This window comes from Spermophilus citellus (assembly GCF_964194105.1).
Source record: "Spermophilus citellus genome assembly, chromosome: 2".
Taxonomy (NCBI): Eukaryota; Metazoa; Chordata; class Mammalia; order Rodentia; family Sciuridae; genus Spermophilus; species Spermophilus citellus.
The window spans coordinates 39,370,106-39,390,686 of record NC_138183.1 but is presented as its reverse complement, the minus strand read 5'-3'; the positions used below and the strand labels follow the sequence as shown (position 1 = coordinate 39,390,686).

The 20,581-nt window shown below is 44.7% G+C and overlaps 2 protein-coding genes across 8 annotated transcripts in view; one reads left to right on the top strand and one right to left on the bottom strand.

Annotated features, from left to right (window-relative positions):
* The window catches only part of NFX1 (nuclear transcription factor, X-box binding 1), a 71,556-nt gene extending 56,911 nt beyond the window's left edge, over positions 1-14,645 (top strand). Inside the window, exons 20-24 of one of the 2 annotated variants that reach the window (XM_081272214.1) lie at positions 753-851; positions 1,495-1,561; positions 2,222-2,367; positions 3,183-3,287; positions 4,547-14,645. In XM_081272214.1, the coding sequence (XP_081128340.1) occupies positions 753-851; positions 1,495-1,561; positions 2,222-2,367; positions 3,183-3,287; positions 4,547-4,619 (490 nt within the window). In that variant the 3' untranslated portion in view covers positions 4,620-14,645. Of the gene's footprint in view, positions 1-752; positions 852-1,494; positions 1,599-2,221; positions 2,368-3,182; positions 3,288-4,546 lie in introns of those variants that run through there. The other variant, XM_081272215.1, reaches the window with a different exon arrangement.
* AQP7 (aquaporin 7) overlaps positions 1-20,581 on the bottom strand; it is a 56,725-nt gene that overhangs the window by 21,218 nt on the left and 14,926 nt on the right. For 3 of the 6 annotated variants that reach the window (XM_081272405.1, XM_081272408.1, XM_081272407.1), the window contains 5 exons: positions 19,208-19,334; positions 18,607-18,744; positions 18,307-18,425; positions 17,941-18,158; positions 17,305-17,603 (listed from right to left, as the gene is read on the bottom strand). In XM_081272405.1, coding sequence (XP_081128531.1) covers positions 17,351-17,603; positions 17,941-18,158; positions 18,307-18,425; positions 18,607-18,744; positions 19,208-19,334 — 855 coding nt within the window. In that variant the 3' untranslated portion in view covers positions 17,305-17,350. Of the gene's footprint in view, positions 1-17,304; positions 17,604-17,913; positions 18,159-18,306; positions 18,426-18,606; positions 18,745-19,207; positions 19,335-20,581 lie in introns of those variants that run through there. The other 3 variants (XM_081272406.1, XM_081272409.1, XM_081272410.1) reach the window with 3 other exon arrangements.

Here is a 20,581-nt window from a genome sequence, read left to right as displayed (position 1 = left end):
AGTCACCCATTTTACTGAAATCAAATGGCTAATATATAAGGAACTTAGGACATTGTAATCCCTGTATATTATTACAGTAGTCACCCCTTATCTGCAGTTTTGCTTTCCAGTTTTAGTAACCCACAGTCAACCGCAGATCAAAAATATTAAATGGAAAATTCCAAAAGTAAAAAATTTACTGATTTTAAATTTCACTCTGTTGTTAATAGCCTGATGAAATTTTACACCATCCCCACTCCATCATGTGAGGGAGATGAATCACGTCTATGTCCAGTATCCACACTGAATACACTACCCACCTAGTAGCCACTTAGTAACCATCTGAGTTATTAGATTGACTACTGCAATATCACATGTTTATGTTCAAATAACACATAATTGTACTTAATAATGGCTCTGAAGCACAAGAGTAGTGACTGGCAATTCAGATTTGCCGAAGAGAAGAAATGAAGTGTATAAATAAAAAGGTAAAAGTTCTCAACTTAAGGGGGAAAAAATCACATGTTAACATTGCTAAAATCTGTGCTTTTTTTTTTTATTAATCTTTTACTGTACCTAATTTATAAATTAAATTTTATCATAGATATGTATGTATAGGAAAACATAGCATGCATAGGGCTTGGTACTATTACAGTTTTAAACATCCATTTGAGGTCTTGGAACATATCTCCTATAGGTAAGGAAGGACTGCTTTATAAGATAGTTTCCTCTGCTCCTTTCCTTATGTTTGCAAAAACTTCTCTCATTTTCAGGAGGTTAGCAGAGGCATTTGATATCAGTGATGATTCTGATCCTTTTAATATACGTTCTTCAGGATCAAAATTCAGTGATAGTTTGAAAGATGATGCCAGGTATGTAACTTTTTTCTATTAATAATGGCTTAGGAGAGTATTTAGTATTTTAACATAGAAACTAATATGTACTCCTTCTGTGACTAAGGCAGGCAAAGTTTATTTACCTATTGTAAAAGATTGGGTGTTGTTTAATAAAAATCCTGCCTTAGTTTTTCAAAACTGTTTCTTTAACTGAACTCTGGTGGTGGGGGCGGGGGTGCCCTGTGGTTGGAGTTGGAGCCTATCAAGAGCTAGAGTAGACTAAATCTTAGCATCTCTGAGCCACATTTCACCTCTGTCCACCCAAGTCTCACAATTACATGATTCTTACTTGGGTCAGTAGTAGTTCTTATTTTTCTCCTGTTTCCTGGTGCTCTGATGGCTATGTCTCCTCCTTTCTCTTCTCATATTTGTTCATATTCATATTCTCCCCCCCTCCCTCTCTCTCTCTCTCTCTCTCTCTCTCTCTCTCTCTTTCTTTCTCTCCCTCCCTCCCTCCCTCCCTCTCTCCCCTTTATCATGGCTGTCTGCTATCTGACAGTTCCTGACTTCTTTTCTGCCAGCATTGTACATTGTATGTACTTTATAGGCAGAGGGTGAGCAGAAGGGATTCCTGGAAGAACCGAAACAAACAAAATTAACTGGTGGTTTCTCATTTCAGGAAGGACTTAAAGTTTGTCAGTGATGTTGAGAAGGAAATGGAAACCCTTGTGGAGGCTGTGAATAAGGTTGAAGTCAAAACATCCAACTGGACATTCCTCTAAGGCCAGCTTGATAAGAGATCAAGTCCTAGAAACACCATCAGCCTAGAGTAGTTAATTCATAGTTTGCTTGAGGATTCTAATCTTTCCCCAAAACCCAGGCATTATAACATCCATGGAAGCTTGTCCAGGTTCAGTCATTTCAGAAAATAATATGCAGTCAAATTAAATGTTAATAAAAATCACAGCTCAGTGCCTCAGAGGGGGTGAAGAAACTCTGGACAAGGAATGATAGTCACATGACTAAGCAGAATATTTAGAACTCCTGCAAGGCCCTCAGATCTCAGAGGGCTGTGTGTGTTAGATAGCACACTCCTTCTTTGTTACTCCAAAGTCAGGACAGAAACTCTTAGATAAAGATAAAACTTTGTATGACTAGTGCTCAAAGAGTAATAGCAGGTAGACTCCTTAAAAAGAGGCCCAAAGCCATGTGCAGTTGCGCACCACTGTAATCTCAGGACTCAGGTAGTTGGTTGAGGCAGGAGGATCACAAATTCAAGGGCATCAGCAACTTAGCAAGACCCTATCTCAAAATAAAAAGGCCTGAGCTATATCCCCAGCCCAGTTATAAGCATTTTCTATTTTTAAGATGATGTTATCAATCAGTTATCTATTTCCTCAATATAGGGAAAGAATAGTAAGAAAAGCCACAGCTTCCCTCCCATGAACAGAGACCACCGCCGAATCATCCATGACTTGGCCCAAGTTTATGGTCTGGAGAGCGTGAGCTATGACAGTGAACCAAAGCGCAACGTTGTAGTCACTGCCATCAGGTAGGTTGATCTGACTGTCACGGGAAGAACTCAGCAAGGCAAACTGGACCCAGGAGGCAGGATCTATTGGGACTTGCTTTCCTTTTGTCTCTTCCTTTTGGAAGAATAAAAGGGAAAGCTACTTTGTTGGGCCAGCCTTTCATTATGATCTGAAGATCTGAACCAGAGTGTGAATTCCATGCTTCATTCCATAAGGCACATATACCCAAAGCCTCATGTGTGCCCTAATCTATGGAAGATGCTAGAGGATTTATTTCTGTAGGTAGAGGGAACAGACCTTGGGGGCCTAAAGGTATGCCTTTTCATCATATCTGTCCCTTTTCCCTTCTGTCTTTTATTCCTCCCTCTGTCCCTCCCTGGCATCATCTTCCTACCATAAGAGAAATAGAACAAATGCCAGACTCTGATTCAAGGCATACCATGTGAACAGTATTTTACCATCAAAGGAAACTTAGGCAGTAGTGTGAGCCAGAAGGGGAAAGGGAGGACCTAAGTTGGGTCTGGAAATATAGCTTTTCTAGCATGTGCAAGGCCCTAGGTTTGATCTCCAGCATCACAAAAAATTTTTAAAAAGAACCCAAGGGAGTCAGAATTTCCCAAGGAAGAATAATGAAGTGTAACATGAGGCAACAGGCCCAGCAGGGGTAGGTGGAAGAGATGGGGTTGAATGCAAGTAACCATGCCCAAGAGAAGACAGGTCATAGTAGAGAGTGCTCAGCAATTATAATGCCAAAGTCACAAACTGAGTTTCTGACTGTCTGCTTATCTGTACAAGTGATCCTCTTTGTTCATTACTGTGTTCTTTGACTCCTCAGGGGGAAGTCCATTTGTCCACCTACCACACTGACAGGTGTGCTTGAAAGGGAAATGCAGACACGACCTCCACCACCAATTCCTCATCACAGACAGCAGACAGACAAGTAAGAATTCTTCAGCTGTTTCCAAAGGGACCTGGCTGGTAGAGACGCCATCAGGGGCTGAACTGGCCTGGGCTGCACCAGCCACTACTGGCCTCTCTGGGCTTGGCCTTAGGGTGCCATGTTCAAATATATAAGGTTTATTTGGCTATCAGACACATTTGTTTAAGCCGCAGAAGACAAGTTTGATGTTTGTAATGCCAGTTTCACTCCAGGGAGTACAGTGACTGGACATAATTTCCACAATATAGGTAGAAAATGGATTTAGTCTGTCATACCTAATGATTTAGAACTGGAACATCACATAATTAACAATAGTCACTCTGGAGATGAAAGTGGGATTGGGGGTAAGAGTTGGGCAGTGAAGAGGGTGAGTGGGGACTTCCACATTTTGTTGTCTACTTCTAAGTGGCTTGAATTATTTTTACCACAAAAACACATTCGTGATTTAAAGAAGAAAACAAGTAGCAAGTCTGCCAGATGTTTTCTCAAACAGGAGCAGGGAAAGAGCATATCCTCGCTCTCTTCCTCTCCTTTGTCAAGAGGGGAGCCCAGCTGCCCTATTATGACCAAGGCAGCATGTCTGAAAGTTACTCTGAAACCTAGAGAGTCTCTACTCCTTTCTGGCCTTCCACTCAGAAGTCCTAGCAGTAACTCTTCTGTACTTCCTGCACAAAACCTCTGGAAGGATAATAAGAGCAGTTTATAGAGTCACCATGAGGGTCAGAGCAATTGGTGTTTCTGTGTCTCAGCCTCAGCCAAGGGCCATGTAGCTCCATAGAGCCAGCTCCTCTCTACCCCTGGAAACCAAGCAGCCTGGATTCTGATGAACACTGTTCATTAGCCTATTTATGCCATGCTACCTTTTTTTTTTTTTTTTTAACTTGTTTGATTTTTCTATAAAACTCCTATGGAAGGCCAGACATGGCAGCACATGCCGGTGATTCCAGCCAACATGGTAGGCTAAGAAAGGAGGTTAGCAAGCTCAAGGCTTCAACAACTTACAACTTAGTGAGACCCTGTCTCTAAATTAAAAAAAAAAAAAAAAAAAAAAAAACTGTTATGGAGAAACTTTCAGGTTAGAATGGTATAAACTAATAAACACCTGTGTACCCATCACCAAATTTCAATAACCACCAGCTTGCATTTGCCTCTCTATCTTATCAAAGCTTCACAAGTGGCTAATCTGCTGATCCTTAACTTTCTGAAGTCTCTTTCCCCCAAAGAAGAAAAGATTGATTGTTCTTTTGTTTGCTTTTCAGGAATTCTGGGAGCAGTAATTTACAGAAGATAGCAAAGGAGCCAGTAATTGACTACTTTGATGTCCAGGACTGAGATCAAGATGCACTTAGATAAAAGAATAATTAGATGTAGTAGAGACTTATTTGCCAGCAGATAAATCATGCTTGTTCCTCACTGCCTGGCAGACCACAGCCTCATGTGCTGTCTTGTACTGATACATCCAAGCATGAGTGTTTCAGAAATCCCCTTGTCTATTCCTACATGTATAAAGTGTTTCGCTATGGCCAGATCTCTGATTGTATGGTCACTAGGTTTTCAGTGATATATTTAAAGAGTCTCCTCAAATCATCACTGTGATTGCTCTGAGGGTTGGGGGAATATTGGGTTTTATTTGGACAAATCAGAATTTTTGCCCAAAACTGGCTTCATGGCACTTAGTCATAGTTTCAGTTTTCCCAGTTGTTCCTCCTCCTGAAAATGCTTGCAACATCAGATAGATCTCTGCAAATTCTCAGCCTGAAATACCAAATACTAAATTTGTACACCAAATTTGAAATCACTCCTGTCATCTTAAACCTAACCATCTTTCCTAAGTCTTACTGTATTTTGCCAAAAGCTGTCTTGGAGCTATCTAGATGAACTTCTTTTTAATGTTTCCTAATACTGTCAGTTCTAGACCTACAAGAAAGTCAGGTTACTTTATAGAATTCCATTTTCTCAAGTTCCTGATGCTTCTTATACCACATCACTGAGCCTGTCCAGTGACAGTTTAGCCATCTCCCATAATAAAGGGCGTAGAACAAGCTTTTCCTTTTACCAGATTCACACTGTGGCCTCTATGAACTGACTAGTGTAATCCTAACTCCTCTCTGGTTGATAAAGAGTCTCATATAAACAACTGTCCTGCATTGCTTTTTCCTAGGCCTTCAACAGCCATGTTGATTTTCTCTGAGCTCTGAATATTCAAAGAAGTATGTGGATAGTCCAGAGCTTATGCCCAGAAGCCCACTGGAGGCATTCTTCAGGCTCCTTTAAAGCAGGTGTGTCAACAGTTAAATTAATTTGGCTCCCTTTGCATTGGTAACCCTCTAGTATGGAGACCAGATTTCCAGCAGCTTCCTTCTGCTTCAAAACAAACCTTGATCCCCAGAGCAGCAGAAGGAAATTTGAGATGTGAAATTCCAAATTCAGGCATTTTTGTAAGAAGAGCAGGGTTTCCCTTTGGTCCTCACCCAACCTACTTTGAAAGGTTGAGGTATAGCATGGGAACAGACAACTGGAAAGAAATGACAAAAAACAACAAAACTTCCTCTCTTTGGGCCCATTTAGCATAGGGTCTGTGACCCTACACACAACAGAAATACCACAAGCATCTGTTAGGTCTTTAAAGTGGTGGATTAGGTGGATGAACTCTGTGAAGGCATCTCAGAATCAGCAGGAGGCAAGAGGTCTGACTTCAGGTTCTAGCTCTGCTACACAACTTGCCACTTGATGGAGTGGAAGTTTCACCTACCTCATCAGGGTTGTGAGGATTAAATGAATAGCAGCTGTGGAGGTGTCTGATCCATCAGAGGAACTCAAAGTTCATGAAAATTACATTTGGTATCTGGAAAAATTGGTAAACGTTTCTCCATAATGCTATCCAAATAAAGGGATGGAATGCTTGCCAGGCTGCTCCTTATGAATGGCTGCATGCTTTCCAGATGCCACTTGTGTATTGGGACTACGAGAGGCAGATGTTCCAGGGCTTGAGGAAGAATTGTTCAGATTGGGATGAGACTGGAAAGGTAGATGTGTGTCAGCTGATGAGAACCACTGATGAACTCTAAGTAGAACAGCATGGCCAAATTCCTAATCCAGAGCAACAGTCAGCAAATATTTCTGTAAGCAACTAGAGTAATAGACTTTGTGCAACTTACAGTTTCTGTTAACAACTAGACAACTCTGCCATTGTGTGAACACAGCCATAGATAGTACATAATCTCACCTTACTTAGAATCACGTTTAGGGGGCTAGGGTTGTAGCTCAGTGGTGGAACGCTTGCCTAGCATGTGTGAGGCACATAAATAACATAAATGTCCAGGGGCTGGGGCTATAGCTCAGTAGTAGAGCACTTGCCTAACATGTGTGAGGCACTGAGTTTGATCCTTAGCACTACATAAAAATAAATAAAGGCATTCTGTACATCTATAACTACAAAAAATTTTTTTTTAAAAATAAAAGTCCATCAACAACTAAAAAAAAATTTAAAGAAAAATCACTTATAACTTATTACAAAATATACTTTTGACTTTTTCCCAGCCATTTAAAAATTGTAGGGCAGGGCATATAGCTCAGTGGTAGAACACTTGCCTGGTTGCATGAAGCTTCCATCCCCCAGCCTTGGTGGGGGACAGGGAAAAACATGAGGATATTTGGGTTAGGATGTAGCTCAGTGGAACAGCACTTGCCTGGCATGCATAAGGCACTGGGTTCAATCCCTATCACCACAAATAAGATTTTTAAATTGTGAATTACATTCTTAGCTCATGGGTTGTGCAAAAACAGGCAGCAGGCTAGATTTTTTTTTTCCTTTCATACCGGGGATTGAACCCAGGGGCACTTAACCACTGAGCCATGTCCCCAGACCTTTTTAATATTTTATTAGAGACAGAGTCTCGCTACGTTGCTGAGGCTAGCTTTGAACTCATGATCTCCTGCCTTAGCCTCCCCAGCTATTGGGATTACTGCCAACACAACTGGCTAGCAAGCTTGATTTGGCCATGGACCTTATATTACTACCCTGTTCTAGAGAAGCCTCTTAGGCAAAAGTGTGTGAAAAGGATCAGAGGGCAGTTTTGATATATGAAGCAGAACCAAGAGGCTGCAGAGGTGATCCAGAGATCCAGATAAAAGAGGATGAGGGTGATAAGATTTGACCCTGCAAAGAAGAGATTCAGATCAGGGAGTTAGGATATGATGCCTGGGGTCTGCAGGGGAACCAGCCCCCTTCTGAGCTCCAAGGGAGCCCCAGGCCACCTCAGCAAGGGAATACTGTTTCTCATAGGTCTGGCTGATTCTTCACTGCACAAGCAGTCTTGAATACAATTTTACACTTGGATCCTGTGTTTTAAGGGAATCTGTGGACCAGGATCCCACACCATTGCTTCTTGAGAATCACGTCCTGTCTTCCCCCCCTTCCAGTTCTACACTTTCTTAACAGGATTTCTTTCATGGGTCAGAATTTTCCAGAAACCAAACTCTTATCTCTGGAATTCCCTCTGGCTTGTCTTGCAGGACTGGCTCCTCTCAGCAGCAGTGCCAGTCTGATGCAATGGGTGGGACGGCTGGTGGAGGACTGGAGATGAAACAGGCCTTCCTGATTGCAGTATCTGCCTGAAACAGCTCTGGATCCTGTCCTAGCCAGGCCTGAGAACAGATCAGGGAGGGGAAAATAGAATGTCAGATTTGAGGGAAATGCAAAGTCCAAGTAATTGGGTCCTGTAGATTTAAGATTGGGGGTGGGGGGTGCCCTTCCTATGATGCTGGCCTTCTTGCTTCATGCCTGAAAGCCTGGGGACCTTGTTTCCTAAGAGAACCTTGCCAGGGTACCTCTTCATTAGTCTACTCACCCACAACCCAAGGGAAAGTTCTGCCTCCCAAACCCCAGATAGCTTTAGCATGGATGTCCCATACTGTCTTCCATGGCCTTTAGAGTGCGAGGATCCCCAAGAGATTCTCAAAGCCACTCTGACCCCTCTACCGACAAAGGCTAATCCAAGAAGAGACATGCCACATTAGGCCTTGTGTTTGCCAACCTAGAAGCATCCTGTACCAGGAGGGAGATGAGTCCTCAGAAAATTGAGTTGTTTGCCTCTCTGACGTCTGCAAACAGAGCTCATGTGGAAGTCCTGCCCATGACCAGGTTTGCCCTGAGCTCAGGCTTTATGAGGTTGCTTTTTCTGATGCACAGCCTCATGGAAAACCTGAAAAAAAGCTAAATATATAGAATTTCTGTCTTGCTGCCTCAATTCTCTCCTTGGGCAGTTTCTTAACAGTGAGCATTGGTTTCTGCATCTGAGGTCCTGCCCATGTGCTGCCCTGAGTTATCTTGAGGGTAACGCTTGGGTCATAAAGATCAAGAGAGTCTCCCCATGCCACATGGCATCAGCATAGTCAAGCCTCAAGCCTATACCAGGACAGCCTCAGCAAGTAACTACTGGGGGTCAGGGGAGGAACAACAGTAGTCAACTGCCTTGGCAAGGACAGTAGCTTTCAGTCACCTCACCATGTACTCACTTCACCCAACATGAGTGAGTCAAGTCCTCATCTACTCACACTTGTCCAGGAGTCTCTTCTAAAAGTAGATAACAGTTATAGAGAACATAGTAGGTACTCAACACAGTGCCTTCTATGTTCTTCTTCATTCCTCAAAGCCCCAGAAAGTATGTATTTGAAACCCCTTCACTAGTGGGGAGAGTTAGATCACTTACCCAGCTCACTCAGTGGACAACTGAGGATCTGAAATTCCTACTGAACTCCTGTATCTTCTCACGCCAAGCAGAGGCAACTTGGACAGCTCATTTGGAGTCCCTGGAGCAAGATGGCCCAGGTCAGGTCAAATGGGAACAAAGCTTATATCTATGACCCCAAGCAGAATAACCAGAGGATAGGACTTTTCCCACAATGACCACTAGGGTGCAGTATGGATCCCCAAACCAGATGGGTGTGGGAGTGTTCCCATTGCCTCAGGAAAACTATTTATTTAAAACATTTGAGTGGCATTTATAACCAGTGTATTTAAAATTTATCACATTTGCATTCCTTTTTTTAATACTGCCTTCTCTCTACTTGTTGGTGTACAGAGCATAGGTACAGGGGGAAAACATAAGGCATGCAGATATCTGAAGGAAGACCATTCCAGGCAGAGGGAACAGCCATTGCAAAGGTTCTACAGTGGAAACATGCACCGTGAAGGAACAGCAAGGCCATCGGGCTGTAGGGGAAAGTAGCAGGGATCAGAAAGGTAACAGAATTTGTTGGTGTCAGGCCTTGTCAGCCACTGGAAGATTTAGGACAAGAAAGATCTCACATTTTTAAAAATAATCATCTAGCTTCTGTATTGAGACTAGATGCCTGGGCAAGGGAAGAGGTTTAGGAAAACCATCAGAAGACCACTGCTGTAGGGCTGGGGATATGGCTCAGTGGTAGAGCATTTACCTGTCATGCATGAGGCCCTGGATTTGATCCCTAGCACTGGAGAGGTGGGGAAAAAAAAAAAAAGAAGATGATCACTGCTGAAATCAGACAATAGTGACTTGAGCTGGGGTGGTGAAAGTGGTTGTATTCTGGATACATTTGCAGGTAACACCTAAGAGATTTACTGACATGTGGGATGTGGGATGTGAGAGAGAGGAGTCAGGAATGACTTCAAAGTTTTTGGCCTGAGCAGTTGGAAGACTGAATTTGCCATTTACTGAGATAGGAAAGAATGTGGGAGGAGCAGGTTTGGGGGATGAAAATCTGTCCGGTAGGTGGTTGTACATGGGAGTCTGAAGTCTGGAGTTTGGACTGGGCTAGAGATCTAATTTGGGGATCTGTTGCATATAATGGTATTTAAAGGCTGATGAGAGGTGGGGAAAACTGGAGGGTGGGGAAAGAGAAGAGGCACAAGGACTAAGCCCTGAGCGTTCTATCATCAAGGGGACAGGGAGCTGAGAACAGGGTGGAAGAGCTGAGGAGTGGCACCTCCATCCACTGTCTGCCTTGCTTCCTATTCTACCATGGCTCTCTGCTTCTGCAGCACACCCACCTCATGTCCCTGGTGAACAAGAGTGGCCTGGTGCATCATCTTTTCTTTGCTATCCCCTGACCTAGAGCCAGAGGCCAGGACAAATATGAGGAAATGACAGAATGGAGGCAGGAACACATTCTTAAAGGGCCTGGCAGGGCTCGTCCCATGACCTGTTGCAGCCCTCATCTGAGGAATTCTGCTTATCAGCCTTATTGGGTCCCTGGAGACTCAGTTCAAGATTTATGGCCTCAAGTGTGCCTGGGTGTATGTGGCTCTAAGTTTTGTGTCTTCTCCCTCAATCCCTGACCCAGCCTCTCAGCCTACAGCCTCCACTCACCCAGTCCTCCCCCAGGACCCAGAGTAACTTCTACAGATGCCCTCTAGCACTTCTACCTTGGCCCCTGGACACAAACAAGAATCCCAGGACTGTGAACTCTTGCAAACTCCACCCAGCCTTGCTACATCACATGGTAATGCTAGTGGCAGAATTAAACCTGAAGCACTTCACTTTCACTGAACTTCATTGTCCATTATCCTCCTTTACAGGTAAAGAAATTAAGGCCTAGAAAGGTTAAATAATCTACCCAAAGTTCAGTGGTAGACATTGAAGTGTTAGATTGTTTTAAATTTGAGAAGTTTTATTGTTTTTGTTACTGTTTTGTTTGTTTGCTATAGGACAGGGTCTCCCAATATTGCCAAGGCTGACCTCAAACTCCTGGGCTCAAGCAATCTAATCCTCTTGCTTTAGCCTCCTTAGTAGCTGGAACTATTCACATGCACCACTGCACCTGGTTGTTCTTTTGTTTTGTTTTTAGTTGTTGTTGGACTTTTTTTTTTTTTTTAATGTGGTGCTGAGAATCAAAACCAGTGCCTCATTCATGCTAAGCAAGTTCTCTACCACTGAGCCACAACCCAGCCCCTGCACCTGGTCGTTATTTCCTAAGTGTTTTATTGTTATTTTCACTGTTCCTATATATTATTTGTACCCTTGCTTACAAAATATATTTCACAATTTAAATCAAACAAACTAGTTAAGGTCACATCTTCAGGTACCAGGTTAATGCACGGCCCATCTCTCTAGCTTCCTTGTAAGATGGGCCTGACGACATGAAGATACAAGAGGGTGCATAGTGCTAACAGCAAACATATATACTCCCCTGTCTTCATGCAGCTCTGTAAAATGAGATTATTATCCCATCTTAAATGAGGTCATATGGCTAGTGAGTGGCAGAGTAGATGTTTGAATCCAGGCAGGCTGGCTTCTGTGTATTCAGCATAAGCCCCTGCTATTTGCAGAATGGCTGAGATCACTATGCTCTACTGTTCCCACTCTAAGACCAGCGTAGAAATGGGTGTGGAGCCAAAATTGGGCTGCACTATTGGGAGTGGCCACAGCTTTATGAGCCCTAGGGCTGAGCCTAAAATGGTTGCTGCTACCTAAACTTCAGGAACCCATCTGAGAGAGGAAACAGTAAAACCAGCCAGATCAGGGTACTGCTATTTTTCCTTAGAAGCCCTAGGAGAAAGAGAGAGTGAACCAGACAGGGAATAAGAGGCTCTTGGCCAAGCTGAGATCACCAGGTGGAGGATCAAACCTTTGCAAAACCTTGGAAGGGTCTTGCCTGGGACTAGGAGTTGTTCCTGTCCCATTGCTATCCCCATCTCAGCTGGAGAAGGGGCAGGATGGAGAGGGATCATAGCATGAGGCTACAAAGTGCCAGAAGTCAGAGCTAGGAGACCCGCAGACACTAACAGATCCAAGTTTCATTGAATAGACAGGAAACCAAGACCCAGAGAGTGGAAGGGTACTGTTCAGATCACATAACCAGTCTGTGCTGGGATTGGGAGAATGGAGGAAAGAAATGTGGGTATGTGGGGGGGGGGGGGTACACATTCCCAAAGCCAAGAGCAAGAACCCATAAGGTGGGCTGGGGTTGTGGCTCAGTGGTAGAGCACTTGCCAAGCATGTGTGAGGCACTGGGTTCAATCCTCAGCACCACATAAAAATAAATGAATAAAATAAAGATCCATCAACATCTAAAAAAATGAAAAAGAAAAAAAAAAAGAGCCCATGTTCTGTGATACCCATCTCACCCATACCTGCTGCTTCCTTCCTGCACTAGGACCTGCCATTCTCTAGAGACTTCTTCCCTCACTCCTGTCCAACCCTTGTCCTCTCCTCCCCTGGGCCTGTCCTCAGTCTACCCACTCACTTCTCTGACCTCATCTTCTTCCACTTCCCACTCCCTCTTTCCCTTCCAGCTCAGCAGCCCTCTTAACTTCCTTCTTTATGGCTTTTCACCAGCCATTTCTTCAGCTTAGCATACATTTTCCTCATGTGTTCACATGGCTCATCCTTCAGCCCCTCCAGGTCCTTCCTCAAAATCGTCTTCTCAGTGAGGCTTTCTGCTTTTCTCACTTCCCCACACTTCCCATTCCCCCTTCCTGATTTTCCTTCTTAGTGTCTATCATTAGTATACCATATATTTTGCACAGGATGTGAGTTCAGTAAGAACAAGGACTTTTGTTTGTCTTCCTTGTGCCTATATCCTCAACACTAGAATGTCATCTGCCATACTGTAGGCTTTCAACCAGTGTCTGCTGAGAGAATAGGAAGACTTGCTCTGTGACTGCGGTCAGGACTCATCAGAGCCTGACATTGGGACCAGAACCTAAAATAGGTACAGGCAATAAACCTCCTACAAGGTGGTGGCAGGGCAGTGGAAAGCAGGCAGATGGACCTATTGGCTGTCCTGCTTCTGAAACAGCAAGGAGGGCCCTGCTTCCCCCACCAAGGTTTCCTGCTCAATGTAAGTTGTTTTTGAATAATTGTTTCCACCAATGACCAAGTTCAGGAGCTGCTCACTCCTTCCCCAAGCTTTCCAGCAACCTTTACATGTACAATGAGCCTGAACTTAACTGACCTTGGGGTGGCAGAGTAAGCACCTCTTTCATTTTTGCAAGCTGAGTGCAGACAGACTGAGTGCACATGTGCAGATCCCAGTGTCAAGGGAAAAACCTGGTGCTGAGAACAAAGATCAAGTGTGCAGAAATTCTGAGCTCAGTGTGCAACAGCTGACTGTGCCTGCCGGATCCCACCCCTTCTGTGTTAGCTTTGCTCCTGGTGTCCTCAGCAAATGGTTCAGGAAACCTGTCCATGCACTGTCTCCCTTGTACTCAAGCACACACCCCAATAAAGCCTCATTCAGATGGTATTGCTTGCCTCTTTGTGATTTCTATCTCAACTGAGCTAAAGAATTCTCAGATTAGCTGTTAACACTAAGAGCTGGGATCCTCAGAAAGAGCTATTCTTTGCCTTTTCATGATTTCTATCCCCAGTTGAGTTAAAAACACCCCACACTGATTAGTAACACCTCCAGAGCCACCTCCCGAGAACATGAGGATGCCAGAGTGTTTGGTGAGGGATAGAGGAGGGCAGGACCCAGAGACCTGCCTCTCATGTGATTGAGGTCTTAGGATCATGTTCCTCTGAAATATCAGGAATGAAAAAGGCCACCTCATGCTCATGGGACCACTGAAGCTGAGGGGAAAGGAATGCAACAGGATCAAAGAGGGAGGCCCTGTACAGCTGACTATCAGCCCTTCCCTGATCACTGTTGGCCCTGCTTCCCCTGACTCTGTTCCTCTCAGCATGGACATCAGACATAAAGCCTCTCCCCTCCATCCCTGGATTCTCCGTGATTTTAGCAGGCCCTACTTGTCACCCCCAACCCCAATCCTTTTTTTTTTTTTTTTTTTTTTTTTGGTACCAGGGATTGAACTCAGGGTTGCCTAACCAGTGAGCCACATTCCCTGCTTTTTATGTTTTATTTTGAGACTGACTTGAATTTGTGATCCTCCTGCCTCAGCCACCTCAGCTCCTGGGATTACAGGAGTGAGCCACCATGCCCAGCCCCCAGCCCCAATTCTTACACTGCAGCTATTCTTTTTTGTTTGTTTGTTTGTTTGTTTGTTTTGTTTTTTGTAGTGCTGGGGATTAAAACCCAGGGCCTTAAGCATGCAAGGCACTCTACCAACCGAGTTATATCCCCAGCCCTCTGCAGCTATTCTTTGTGTTTTTAGATACATGACCCATGCATACAAAAATACATATCACATTTACATGATCCATACATACATAAATATATATCACATTTATGTTACCACATAACAAATTTTAAATGTTTTAGCACATCTAAACACAAGCATAACATTCATAAATTTACCTCCAGCCCCAGAACTAGAAAATTATTAAAAGCTTACAATACCTTTGAGCTCTAGGTAACACCCCTATCTCCCTGGGGAAATCATCATTTTTTTTTCAGCAGTATTATCACATACATGTATGTGCCCTGAAGAATATATTAATTTTTTCTTGATTTTCATCTGTAAAACTGAAATCAAGCTGGGTGCACATGCCTGTAATCCCAGCAACCCAGGAGGCTGAGGCAGAAGGATTGCAGGTTCAAGACCAGCCTCAGCAACTTAGTGAGGCCCTGTCTCAAAATAAAAAATAAATGGGTTCAATCCCCGACGCCCCACAAAAAATAAATAAATAAATAAAAAGAGGGCTGGGGTTGTGGCTCAGAGGTAGAGTGCTCGCCTACCATGTGTGAGGCACTGGGTTTGATCCTCAGCACCACTTAAAAATAAAATATTGTGTCCACCTCTAACTAAAAAATATCTTAAAATAAATTAATAAATAAAATAAAAAGAGTTGGGGGTGTTGGGGTTGTCGCTCAGTGGTAGAAGGCTCACCTAGCACGTGCAAGGCCCTGGGTTCCATTCTCAGCACCACACAAAAACAAATAAATAAAGGTATTATGTGTAACTACAACTAAAAAGTAAATGTTTAAAAAAAAAAAAAGTTGGGGATGTGGCTCAGTCGCTAAGCACCAGTGGGTTCAATCCTCAATCCCCAAAAAACTGGAATCATATTGTATAGAGTCTACTATATTGCTTTCTGTGCCTTCCAATGTTCTCCATATTGTTACAGGTACCTGTTGTGCCTTAATTTTCTTTGTTGCATAATATTCTGTTATTGGTGATTGTATAACAACATGTATATCTCTTCCTCTATTGGTGGACATCTGAGTTGCTACCAGTGCCTCTTGACAACCCAACTTGTGCCCTGCTCCCTGACTCTCCTTTCACTCTTCCATGAAACATTACATCTCCACAAAGCCATGAATCTCTGCCTTTAGCTCTCTTCTGAGCTCCAGACCACATAAAAGGCTCAACTGCAATTATTGAGCACTTACTTGGCGCAGCACTGTTTTTCAGCATTTTACATGTATTAGCACATTTAGCATGGTAAGTTATACTCTTATCCTCATTTACAAATAAGAAGATCAAGCTGGGGTTTTGGCTCAGTGGCCGTGGGTTCGATCCTCAGCACTACATAAAAAAATAAATAAAAACAAATAAGAAGATCAAGACCCAGAGAGATTAATTTGCCCAAGATATCACACGTCTCTCACCCACCCCACTCAAGTGCCATAGGCAACTCAAATGTCTGTGATGTTACTTATCTTCCTTTCCAAATCAGTCCTCCCTTGTGTTCTGCTTTCAGTGGTGACATTACCAACCCCCCACATCCAAGCCAGAAACCGGAAGTCATCATTGACTTCTCCCTGTTCCTCACCCACTCCTTCATCCAAACCACGCCCAAGTCCTGCTAGTTATACCTCCTAGGCATTGATCAAATCCCATCAGTAATTTCCACCCACAGTGCTGACCCAGTAGGTACCTGCTGCTGCTCCTGGATTATTGCCTCTCTCCATGTTCTCTGTTGACCAATCTCCCCCATTGCCTGCATCCTGCACACTCAGCTTAGGTGGGCTTTCTCCATCATCTCACCATTCTCCCACCAAAAGGAAGCCCATCCTCTGACTCCTGTCCCTTCAAACTGTCAGATGTCTCTTAGCCCCAGAAAGGACACCCTAATCCCCACTCCACTTTGCCTCCTCCTCTGAGAAGACTGGAGGCTGGCTGTAAGACCCCCTCTGAGCTCTAAACATCCTACTTTCTAGCTCGTTTTTCATAAGTACCTATCCTCCATTATACTGCATTCCTTAATGGTAGAGACCTCACCTTAGCCATTAGGCATCTTCAGTGACCAGGCATGGTCTGCACACAGTAAATGCTAAATATATGAACAACAACAAGAACCACAAGTGATGCTGCCTTCTACATCCCAGAAAGCAGGATGGCTGGTTTCTGCCTGGCCCCATCATCAACATATCCTGGCTGCCAAGCTGCCACCCAGACTCTGGACCTGTTTCCTGTGAACTCTGTGAGACTTCTTCTTGCCTTTTTACTGATCCAAAATATTTCCCTCATTACATCTTCCTTCCCAACTCTGGAACTCCTTAATGTGTGAGAACTCTTATTTCAGGAAGGAGGAAGACGAGTCCAACCTCTTACTAGCTTTCAGTCCATACCACGCATCTCCAAGGGAATGAAAATTGGAACAAGAATGAAAAGAGTCTCATTATTTTTATGTATGAAGCACGGATAGAGTAGGTAAACATAGGTTTAGTATACCTGTGGTATTAAAAAAATGTCATTAAGAAAATATTTAAAAGAATGCTGAAGGCACTAATGAAAAAAAAATGTTGAGAAATTCTGATCTGCACTCTTGATCTTGCTTTGTCTGGTCCAAGAACTGGCCATGGCTAAAGAAGGGACAAATGGGGGGACTCTAGAATCCTATCACGAGGTACCTTCAAGATATGCCCAAAGTTGCCCCCACCCCAGCTAGTTCTGGGCCTTACATCAAATCACCCCCCTCAGAGTCCTCTATGCCTATCCCCACCCTAAGGCCACAGGTCAGTTCCTCCCAATTCTCCCTCAGGGAACACCCCAGCTCCTGTGCTGGAGAGAGTTGAGGCCTCTCAGCTATATGCTTCAGACTTGAGCTAAGGCATAAACCTGGAGCTCCTGGAAGGAGCCAGGAGGGAAGCCCAACCACAGGAGGCCCCACAAAGTGAGGGTGCCACTGTGGGACAAGGCTTTCTTTATTAGGGTGAGTTGGGATGACAGTCTCAACTTAGAACTGCTCTAAAGGCATGGAGCCACTTAAGGATGGGACAGGCTGGATAGAAGGGGCAATGGGGGAGGTCGTGGATGGGCTGGTCTTGGGCAATTCAGTTATCCTGTGATCTTCGCACACCATGGAGTTCTCCAAACTCTGAGGCTTCCGTGGGATGCTGGAGCCAATGAAGATGACATAGATGATGCCACCTAGGTAGGCACCTAGGAGTGGTGCCACCACTGGCACCCACCACCAGTTGTCCCCAGCACTGCAGGCAAGAGACAGGACTGCTGAGGAGGCCAATGCCCAGGGTGGCACTAGCATCCATCTCAGGCCAAGACAGAGTGAGCAGAGGAGTCACCCCAGGAGACACCCTTGCCAGGGGCCCTGGCCCACCTCAGCCCGATTCAGGGGTAGGGTTGACAGTCCCAGAGCAAGGTCTACATCTGTGCTGGTCTGGGAAAACCTCAGGACCCACCCCAGCTCCCTGAGCTATCTGGATGTTCTGCAGGACTCTCCTGGGCGGCTGCTCAGGTTGCCCCACCCCTCTGCAAGCAGGGGCCCTACAGAAAACTCACAGGAATGGGGCTTGGCAAGGGCGGTACCTGAACACCTGTTTGCCCCAGCCAGCAATGAAAGTGAAGAAGCGAGGAGGCAGGTCCCGGGACGGGTTCATAGCATATCCTGAGTTCATGCCTAGGGACGCTCCGATGATGACAATGAGGAGGCCGACCACCAGAGCCTCTGTCCCTCGAAGTGCTGGATTGTTGTCCTTGTCCGTGATGGCAAAGAGACACAGCTGGAGCATCCCTGTGATAAACATCTGGGGAGTAGATGACATGGCAGCCTACTGAGGCCCTAGCCAAGCCACTGAGTCTCCATTGTACCCTAAATCCAAACACCCTGGCGGAGACATGTCTTGGTACAGTCCCCATCCAGAATCTTTTCTTCTATCACCCTACACTACTGACCTCATCCAGGAAGCCCCTCCACAATATCATGTGTTCAGGAAGGTAAGTGGCAAAAATGCCAGCAGTGGCCGTGGGACCAGTCACTGTCAGAAGGTTGCCGGAGAAGTGGATAATGGCCGCTGTGGAGACAGATTGAGTTATACCCCACCAACATCCCAGATTGTAGGGTGAGGGTTGGGGAGCACCTCCAAGGCCTTCTCTCCCAGACATTTTTACAGAACCGGAACACCAAGACCTGATATGCCCATGTTTCAGAAGAGGCTGAGACTGGAGGCAGACTACCCGGGAGAGAACACTCACTATAGAAGAGGCTGTAGATGGTGACAGCAGCCATGAAGGAGCCCAGAAACTGACCCAGAACATACACAGGAAACTTCCTCCAAGGCATTCGACCTAAAGCGCAGGTGGTGAAGGTCACAGCTGCGTTCATATGGGCCCCTGTGGGGAGGGGCAGGTGTAGGGGAGATTGAGAGCAGAAACAAAGGATAAGATGAATAATATTGACAGCAACAGCAATAATAAATAGTAATGGTGAGTGTTTATGGAGTGTGTACTGTAACAAAGGCTTTCTCACTGAACCCTTACAATGGTCGCCACAAAGTAAGGACCACCATCTCCATTTCACCATCAAGGAAAATGAGAAACAGAGGTGAATAATTTCCCTAAGATGACCCAGCTTGTAAAAAGGGCAGGGGCAGGGGCGCTGTCAAAAGGGTTCATGAAGAGTCTGGGGAAGATACGCAGCCAAGGCAAGGGGTTCGGAGGCACATCCTCCCTTCAGGTAGCCAGTAAGGGTGAGGCACCAGCTGTATCAGAGACAAGATTAGCTGGAGGTGGGCAGGAAACAGCTTGCCAGGAATACCTGGTCTTGCCCAATCAGAAGGGGTCTGGGCTTACTCACCAGAGATGTTGCCTGCCACATGCATTCCTATGGTGACTCCAAAGCCAAAAGCCAAGTTGACACTCAAGTAGCTCCCAAATTTTTTCCCTCCTAGAACCATATGGGCTATAGAACCAAGGCCAAATACCTGCAAAAAAAAAAAAAAAAAAAAGGTTTCTGAGGTGGCTGCCTGCCCAGAAGTCCCAACCCCAGAGGAGAGCTCTGAAGTCAGTTCTAGCTCCTCACCACCCCCATGTCCTAGGCCTCCCCAGTATTGCCCTTAAAGACCCTCTGCTGTGCCCTCTTTTTCCAGAGCCTTCTCTCTCATGGCCTCTTCTCCCTTACCCCATAGAGATCTCTCATACCTGAGCCAGTGAGAGCTAGGTGATGGGTTTGAAAGAAGACAGGGATGGGTGGGAAAGTCAGAGGCTCCTAAGATATATCCAGGCACCTTGACCTTGAGCCCACACCTGTAGTTTGGGTTGTGAGCAGGGCTTCAAAGAGGGGATAATTGGTGTGAACTGCACCCCTCAAAGCATCTTACACTTCAGGCCAACCTGAAGGATATTTCTATGTGGAGCATTTTTATTCTCCCCAACTGATAGATGGGCAAAGTGAAGCTTCAAGAAATTGAATGGTGGGGCTGGGGCTGTGGCTCAGCAGCAGCGCACTTGCCTGGCATGTGTGAGGCACTGGGTTCGATTCTCAGCACCACATACAAATAAATAAAATAAAGGCCTATAAACAACTAAAAAAATATTTTTAAAAAAAGAAATTGAATGGCTTATCCAAGGTCACACAGCCTGTAACACAGTGAAACATGATCAGATCCATGACAGATGGTCTCAAATCAAACAATTGCATTACTCCATGCATTCCTTGCTGTCTCAGGCCTCTGTGTTGGATATACTGTTCCTTCTGCCGGAATACTTGATCCTATATTCTGAAAAACTTAATATTCTGTAAGATCAAACTCAGAAGTCACCTTCTTTGAAATGTCCATGTGTTTTAGGTCCAGCTTCTAGAAATCAGATTCTAGGTATGTGTTATGCAAGTTATCTAGACATGTGAAAAATTAGGCATAGTGGCACACACCTGTAATCCCAGTGACTCAGGAGGCTGAGACAGGAGGATTGCAAGTTTAAGGCCAGCCTCAGCAACTTAGTGAGGCCAACATAAACTTAAAACTTATTTCAAAATAAAAAATAAAAAGGTCTGGGGCTGGGGCTGGGGTTGTTGCTCAGTGGTAGAGCACTCACCTAGCATGTACAAGGCCCTGGGTTCAATCCTAGCACCACATAAAAATAAATAAAGGTATTGTGCCCAATTACAATTAAAAAAAATATATAAAAAAAAGGTATGGGATATAACTCAGTGACTAAGTGCCTCTGGGTT